The 8,373-nt window shown below is 51.1% G+C and overlaps 1 protein-coding gene across 1 annotated transcript; it reads right to left on the bottom strand.

Annotated features, from left to right (window-relative positions):
* Positions 1–1,223: 1,223 nt before the first annotated feature.
* Positions 1,224–4,925, bottom strand: LOC132537070 (segmentation protein paired-like). The gene is made up of 4 exons (XM_060186512.1): positions 4,901–4,925; positions 4,596–4,768; positions 2,542–2,913; positions 1,224–2,078 (listed from the first exon to the last, which is right to left on the bottom strand). Exons 1-4 carry the CDS (start codon positions 4,923–4,925, stop codon positions 1,224–1,226), a joined length of 1,425 nt encoding a protein of 474 aa, XP_060042495.1.
* Positions 4,926–8,373: the final 3,448 nt, after the last annotated feature.

Here is an 8,373-nt window from a genome sequence, read left to right on the forward strand (position 1 = left end):
TGCAAATGGCAGACTAATGGGTATAAATCCCTATTGTGAAGCCAGAAGAAACAGAGGTTTGGGACCTTAGGATCTGATGCTGACAGCTGAGCATGGGTGTTGGAGAAGAAAGGGGTGGGGGATGTGGAGAAAGCTCAGTTTCATGTGCAGTAGTACACACAACAACCACAGAGCCGCCATAAATGCAAGAAGCCTAACCACCCAGCGAGGGGGAGAAGGTGTTGATACCGAGCTGGGGGCTCAACCTGCAGATCCAGATCCTGGGACTATTTCCAGGTGGAGTCAAGGAAAGAGACACAATGACCACAGCCGTTTATGTTCAAAACTTTATTGAGTTGACCTATCAGTCAGTGTTGATCACTCCAATGTCTGGACAAGAGACAAGGGAAACAAGTGGAACGTGAACTGAGTTCTCAGCACAAAACAGATGGTAAAATCAACACACTACATGGACATGAGTGTCTGAGAGGAGTGGCATTCGCCTCCACAGTTACCCCCTCCCCTCCACCTTCCCCAAGCACCGGATTTTGAGTTTCAATCACAGTAGCAACCAATCACAGTCAAAGAGCTGTGAGTGTTTCAGAGGCACTGGAGACTGTGTGGTACAGGCAAACAAGCAAGTCCATGAGTCAACCCCCCCACCCCCCCGCAGCGCCCTTCAAATCCCAGAAAGGGCCAGATGTCAGTCAGCACCTGGTCAGAGAAGGCAGAGCTCAGAGGTTACAGGTAGCCCATGGGGCCCCTCCCCAGGGTGCTCATGGAAAGAGCTCCCCTGTGAGGAAGAGGCCTTGCTCTGAGGAAGTCCTCAAACAGGGCGGCAGCCCAAGTCAGGTAGGTTTCCGTTCTTCTAGTCCATACTGTGCACTCCCTCCTGGGGTTGGGGTTCAGAGGACGACTGAGTGGATGATGGGGTCATGACAAAGTTCCGTGGGCAGAGATCTCAGGCTGAGACGATGTCCAGGGTCTCCAGGTAGAAGGGAGTCGTCCACGGTGTCCCCAGGACTGGCTAGGCCTTGCTTAGGTGGGACACCAGGAGAAGCCCTGCCTGAAGTAGCCTGAGATAACATGTCTTCATGGGAGTGGCAAGGCCTCCCTCGCAGGTTTCCCATCAGGTCGTTCTGGGGTCCAGTCACCTGGGGTTCATGAGCACAGGGGCAGCTGTCACGGGGTTGTTCAGGTGTCTAGGTCAGGGGAATGTAGGGTTCCCCTGAGAACCCAGCAGACTATTTCTGCTCCCAGAAGTAGTCAAAGATGTGTTCGTCTTGGATGTCGGGCAGGAGCTCTGGGAAGACAAGTGGGATCAGGGGGAGGAGTGGCCTCGGGGTGTCCTCTTCCTTGCACTCAGGGGTAGGGTATGCCTGGGCTCCCTGCGAAGGCGCCCCGAAGGCCTGGCCTTGCATAGAGAGACTGGGCTCCTGGGTGGAGCAGCTGGCCACAGGGCTGAGCAGAGTGAGACCACAGGCCATTGGGGCAGCTGAGAAGGCAGGCTCCACAGGGGAAGGGGCCAATGCTTGGGTGAAAGGCCAGCACAAGCCGTGGGCATATGGGCTCTGCACATCTCCAAGGCCCAGGGTGTCAGCCTCCTGCGGGCAAGAAGCTCTCTCATCCGCTATGTCAGGGTTCTCAACTGAGGAGGGGAGGCGGGAGTCCAAATCATAGTATTCCAGCTGGTCGTCGATTTCCTTGTAGAGTAGCTGGTTATCTGGCGGTAACAACCGTAGGTCCGAGGGGTCCACAGGATAGGCGGTGGATGGCGACGGAGAAGGGTCCACTGTGTTCTCAGGGCCCCAGAATGGGGTACTGCCACTGTTGGGTTCCAGGCACTCTGTGCTGGTGGGGCCTGCAGGGTCTGGAGTTGATGGTGTGGCTCTGGAGCTGCAGGCAGGTGCTGGGTCCAATGAAACCATGGGCTCATCTGAAACCTGGCATCCAGGGCTTTGGGGCACAGCAGCAGTTTGCCTCAGGGGACGTCCATCAGTGGGGGTCATTGCTGGGACATAAACATGGGTATCCTGAAGGCCTTGAGGCTGAGTCGTCGACTTGTCCTTTGCCCGGGCCCTCTGGTTGGAGAACCACACCTGCAGAGTAAGGATACAAAGAGTGTGTGAGAGGCCTGGGCTCACAGGAACCCGGGTTCCAGAATGTGCTCTGAGAGAGCCAGCTTCCCCCCTCCCCTCACCCCTACACTTTCATCCTAACTGGAGCCCTGAGCCCTGAGCCCTGGGGAGAGGAGGCAGAACTCAATCCTCAGTACTCTGGTCCAGGCTATGTCTCCCAAGAGGCTCTCTATGGAGAAGCCCTGCGAGTTGGACTCAGAGACCTCATCCAACTATTGTGTTTCCTACGGAGACCATGGGCTGTATGAGATTAGAGACGCCCAGTGTTGACTGCACTGCGGGGACTCTTTGACAAGGGACTGTTTCATTGGGTTGGGCTCTCAGCTGCCTGTCTGGGGGTCTCTGGAGGTGGCTGTCACCTACTGGGTGATACTGAGGGTGTGTGGGTTGGGGCCCGAGGGGAGAGGGCAGTGTGCATACTTACGGAGATTCGGTCCTCCTTCAGCTGCAGCTTCTGTGCCAAGGCCAGGATCTCTCCATAGCCTGGGTGCTGGTTGTGCTGAAAGGATCTCTTGAGCCCCTGCAGCTGTTGTTGAGTGAAGAACGTGCGCTTCCTCTGGGTCTTGGTCTGCCCCATGCAGGGAGGGGCTGGGGCAATGGGGGTGGCCTTCTGGATTTTCACCCAAGCAGCAGGAGCTGAGCACTCGGCGCTTGGGTTGTCGGTTGTAGGGGCCACTGGAGACTGGAGGACAGCAGGATTTGTGGTGATGGGCTGGTGCACTGCCAGCCCCTGTGCTGGTCCTGGGGCTTTGCTCTTTGCTCTCAAGAGCTTGGCGCGCTGGTTCTTAAACCAAACCTACAGAGAAAGGACGGACGCAAGGGCTGTGTGAGAGGCCTAAGCACATGCAGTGTCCAAACACGAGACTGTCAGAAGCACTGACTCCCTGATGACTCTGGAACGTTCCTGAATGGAGAGGGGACAGTCTCTTTCTTCCCTTACGGTTCTGTTGAGGGCCAGTCTCCAGGGAGTCTCCAGCTCCTGGGGAGCCTAAGGTGTGGTCTGTTAGACCATGGCAGTCTGTGCAGTGCAGGCCGGCCTGGCTTTACCATCAAGGGTGACGTCAGATGCGTGAGGCACCCCATCAAGTTCGCCAGGGATCCTGACACCGTCATCTCCTCTGGACCTGCATTCAGACTTCCCGGAAGCTGGGCAGAAAGGGTGAGAATTGGGACGACGCATTCTCCCCCCATTATTGTTACAAATAATTATACTGTCACAATTGATTCATAACACTTTGGCAGTGCCTGGTGGGAAGGGAGAGTCTGTAGCACCCCCTCTCCCTTACACAGGGGCATATTAGAAAGTTATATTATGAAAGTGGGTCCACATAGACGGACGAAAGAAGTCATCTTATGACCTGCCCCTCAAAGAAAGAATGCAGAGGGGTGTCGTGCATTGGCGCAGTGGGTTAAGCGCATGTGGCGCAAAGCGCAAGGACCAGCGTAAGGATCCCGGTTCGAGCCCCCGGCTCCCCACCTGCAGGGGAGTCTCTTCACAGGCGGTGAAGCAGGTCTGCAGGTGTCTATCTTTCTCTCCCCTTCTCTGTCTTCCCCTCCTCTCTCCATATCTCTCTGTCCTATCCAACAACGAATTGCATCAACAAGGGCAATAATAATAACCACAACGAAGCTACAACAAGGGCAACAAAAGGGGGAAAAATGGCTTCCAGGAGTGGTGGATTCATGGTGCAGGCACTGAGCCCAGTAATAACCCTGGAGGATAAAAAAAAAAAAAAGAAAGAAAGAATGCAGAGATTGAGGCCTCCCAGGTACAAGTTGACGTATCGAAACAAAGAAAGATTAATAGTTAAACGTTACCAGATCTAGATGAGCAGTGGCCCACAACTAGGCAAAGATCTGTATGCCCCACATAGAAGATTAATGATAGAAAGAGCCCTCAGCAAAAGTCAAAAACAATTCTAAGTATGACCTCCCCTGAGAACAGTGCGAGATATTAAGTATTGTACCATTCTTTACAGAAATAGGGGAGTAACATTTAACCTGCGAAAGCCACAAGACTATGATGCTTATTGCTACTTCCCTAGGAGCACACACACACAGAGACACTCACACACACACAAATATGTGTGTCGAAAAATACCCCCCCCCCCATGCAGGGCAGAAGCCCTGAGTCTTGAAAGAGTTGGAAGCTTCCCTGCTTCAGCTCTGCTCCAGGATGGTCCTGGGGGTGGCTTCAGTGCTTGCCGGCACTGGAGTTCAATATCAGAGACTCTCTGGGTCTGGGCTGGGCTGGGATTCTGGGTTCGATTCTACCACACTGGTAGAGGGCACCCTCAGAGACTCTCGAGGGTGCCCTAAGGGGATGGAGCCCTTGTTCTTAAAGCCTGGTCAGTGAAGATGCTCGGGGGTCTGGCCTCTCATTAGGTGTACAGGGCCGACTAGAAGCCTGTCTGAGGCACATTGGGTGTAGGCCAAAATAGAGGGGAAGCAGCATGTTGGTGGGGGGGTAGGTCTTACCCTCACGATGTCCTCCTTGAGGTTCAGTTTCTGTGCTAGGGCCTCTTGCTCGCAGAACCTGGGGTACCTGTTGTGCTCAAAGTAATCTCGAAGCTCTTGCAGCTGTTCATCTGTGAAGAAAGTGCGCTCTCGCCTCTTCTGCTTCAGGGTGCTCTGCTGCATTGGCAACACTCCTGGTGTGGGGGAGATAGGCTCCGATGAGCCCAACAAGTCCAATTGGTCAGACTTGAGGCTTAGTTGGGAGCCCACTGTCGTTCCCTCTCTACAACCCTCAGTCCCCATGCTTCCTGGTTGCCCAGACTCACCCTGAGGAGAACTGAACGCTGCCATCTTCACTCCTTCTGTTCCTGGATGCACTGAGACACAGCCCATTGACCTGGCTTTTTATACCCCTCCTCAGTTTTCTTAGGGCCAATAGAAATCCCCTCACAGACACACCCACTCTGTGCTTTGCACTACATCCCCCTCTACATGCCCTCAGGCTCCTGGACACAGGCTTCTCTAATGCACACCCTATTCTCATCAGCAATGTGCTGGCATAGTGTCTAGGCATAGAGAACCTAGTATTTGCTTCCAACGATTTGACATCTACTGTGTATTGGACATCAGCTATTTTTTTACATTGGAAATAGAAGTGAAATTCGACTGTCGTTGTTCAGCACACCTTCTGTTTACATTCCTATTATGTTTCATGTCATTTCTGTTTCCTTCTTTTCAATCAGAACTGGGTGAGTTATGGCCTTTGCTCATGCCACAGATTCAACCTTTGTTTCCTTTATCATCAGTGTTTTCATGTCTTAAAAACTGCATTCTACCGAGTGACTCTTGTGATTATGTCATAGTACAGATTTTTGAATTGTATTTTAGGGATTGGTAGTCAGTGTAAATTAGTGGACATTGTTTTTTGCTAACTTATTGCTAATGTGGAAACATTGTCAAGACTATTGATTACGAGGGGTACATTTCCTAAATATACCCGCACCTAGTTCTCTCTATTCAATCCCGCCATTGCAATCTTCCCTATTCTTTAACCCTAAGGGAGGATGGGCCCAGGATCCTTGTGGGGGTGTAGAAGGTGGAAGGTCTGGCCTCTGAAAGTGCTTCTCGACAGATGATGTGTGTTGCCAGGTAGATGCATACTCCCAGGCTTCGTGTCACTTTCCCTAGTGTTTCAGGGATCTGGGCATGTGGAGATCTAAGACCCATGGTGGGGTCCTCTGCCAAAGAAATCCGGCTTGGCAGGATGGTACATTGTGGAAGCCCGTGGCTGAAAAAGAGTTAAAGTTGATCAAAAGCACAGCTAATAGTTGATTAACCACGAACCTAAAGGCTGGAATAGTGCAAGTGAAGATTTGGAGTCTCTGTTTTGGAAAGAGCAAATGGTCTATTGTTGGTAAGTTTCTAAATCCCCTTTTGTTCCATTGCTTTAATCCCCCCCTGCTTCACACTGTATTCTATTTATATAACCACTGTTAACTAAGCACTGCCCAGCCTGCAGGGCATTTGTTTAATCCCCACTCATTCATGATGTCTTTTATGCTCCACCCCTGTCTAGTAGCACAGCCTGATTTGCACCAGTGGCTTTTCACTCCACCGTCTCAACGTCACAGCCTGTTTCCACCCTACTTGGCGAGTATATATATATATATATATAAGGACAGGATTGAGATTATAGATAGTTTAGATCACTTAGATTGTGCTGCCTTCCCCATGAATAGAGAGATACTGCTTCTCAGCTCAGCCACGAGTCCCTGATCCTCTGTCTCCCACCCGTGAAGCCAGCCCAGCATAATGGTGCCCTGAACAGGGAGTGGAAGTCGATGTTGGGAATAATGCAAAGGACCCATGACTTAATTAATTGTGGCCTGAGCCACATATCTAATATGCAGCTGGACCCAGGCTCTTGTCTGGAGAGAGGGTGTCATGGCTGGAATAGGGGCAAGGAAGCTGGATCAGGGAAGAGAGTAGCGCCCCAAAACTGGCATATGTTTGTAACAATTGTTGACTGCAAACCCCATTGATTTGACCAGGGACCCAATTCAGCCTATGAGCATAGGGAACATTTTGTGTAATGTCTTTGCAGTCTTTCTAGCAGTTTGGTTGGAATGGAGAGTTTCCCAGGACCAGTGACTGCATGCATGCTCCAGGTTTAGAAAAGAGAGCTCAAAGCAAAGCCCTAGTGCCGAGTAATGTCGTGTATCAAAGTTGGAGTACTGTTGCTGTCCCCTGTAATGATTCAGTCATGATGGAAGATTTCAGCGAGGATATTCACCAAATCATTGATAGGTATTTGATAAGGGCTGACCAGGTGGAAGACATTCAGAGCAACATTGGCAGAAATGCTTCACCACTTGTGAATCTGGACCCACTGCTGGCAGGGATTGGTCTCTCCCATGGGGGTTCCTTCAAAAGCTGTCAGTTCTCTGGGCTGGGGAGAAAGTCGAGCGATTATGCACATAGACTTTCCAGCCTGAGGCTTGAGGTCGCAGCATCCATCCACAGCAGCACTGCAAGCCTGTATTTAGCAGTGCTCTGACTGCTTTGGCATGATCTTTCTTCCCGCTGTGTGCAATGTGACTGTGGTCACATTACCTCTCTCCCAGAAGGTGGTCTGCTTCAGTTCACTTTTCCTTGAGTGTTGTGCAATGTTGGTCATCATTTTTCCCTTGGCCTATTCTGCTTCTAAAGACGTCTTCAGGTCATCCCACCAGGTCACCTGCCTTGCATTGCTGTTGTCTATTGACATAATCACCGTTTTGCATGAGCCCCGCCCTGCCTACAGTGTATTGGTTTAATACCCACGGGTTAGAACCTTCGCCATACAGCCACTATGGCAGCCACGTGCTCTTTGTTTGTGTGTGTGTGTGTGTGTGTGCTCCACCTCCTTTCCTAGCCATTTCCGTTTCCCACTTGTTGGGTAGTATGCCAGCTCCTCCGGCTTAAAGCTTCTGTCTCTAACCCTGCTCAAATAAGTACTGGCATGCCTGCAGGGCATTGGGTTGATCCCACTTAAACTTGCAGTCTATTTACATAAACCACTGCTAACTAAGGCCACCCTGTCTCCATGGTATTGGTTTAATCCCCACTGATTCACGATGCCTGTTTGCTCCCATCCCCGTCCTACTACACCAGATCTCCACCAGCCTTTTTAGGCTCCACCCTCTCGATGTCACAACCTGTTTCCACCCTACATGGCGAGTATATAGACAAACTGCTTTTTGGAGTAAAAACACTTGGGATTGCATTCCGGTTGGTTCCGAGAGTGCCAGAGTCTATCTCCTGCAATGCTAGTTTGGCAGGAGTTCCTGATCCCTCTCCCACGCAGCAGCGTAGCTTGGCTCAGTTGAGTTCTCTCCAATCTAGAGAGCACTTGCTCGAGAAGAAGCACCCTCAGCCTATCCCGGCAGCAACTGCCACTTTCTCGACAGAAGATGTCAAAGGCATTTTTCTCTGATCAATATAGGATAGCATTGTATTCCCATCCCAGTCCATGAGTCCCTGAGTCTCATTCTCTCTCTCTCAATCTCTCTCTCTCTCTCTCGCAACACTAGCATGCCAGTGTAAGGTCTGATGAAGCTTAGGTCTCCTATCATTATGTGATAGAACAGTTCTTTCTCTCAAAGACTATCATGGGCTTCATCCAGGGAGCATAGTCAAGTACAATCTCATGCCGACATTCCAGAGATTATGATATTTCTTTGTTGTTTTCAATGGGTTATGTTGTTTTCACCGGGCTAGCTTCACCGGTGGGTAACAGACGACCAAGGACTCATGGTTG

Source organism: Erinaceus europaeus, chromosome 2 (assembly GCF_950295315.1).
Source record: "Erinaceus europaeus chromosome 2, mEriEur2.1, whole genome shotgun sequence".
Classification (NCBI taxonomy): domain Eukaryota; kingdom Metazoa; phylum Chordata; class Mammalia; order Eulipotyphla; family Erinaceidae; genus Erinaceus; species Erinaceus europaeus.

What these genes read in the sequence shown, in the direction of transcription:
- LOC132537070 (XM_060186512.1), bottom strand. Translation starts at nt 4,925, where the DNA reads ATGGCAGCGTTCAGTTCTCCTCAGG. An exon ending in TCAAGGAGGACATCGTGAGG is followed by an intron (nt 2,914 to 4,595) that starts GTAAGACCTACC and finishes CTTTCTCTGTAG; the next exon opens with GTTTGGTTTAAGAACCAGCG. An exon ending in TGAAGGAGGACCGAATCTCC is followed by an intron (nt 2,079 to 2,541) that starts GTAAGTATGCAC and finishes CTTACTCTGCAG; the next exon opens with GTGTGGTTCTCCAACCAGAG.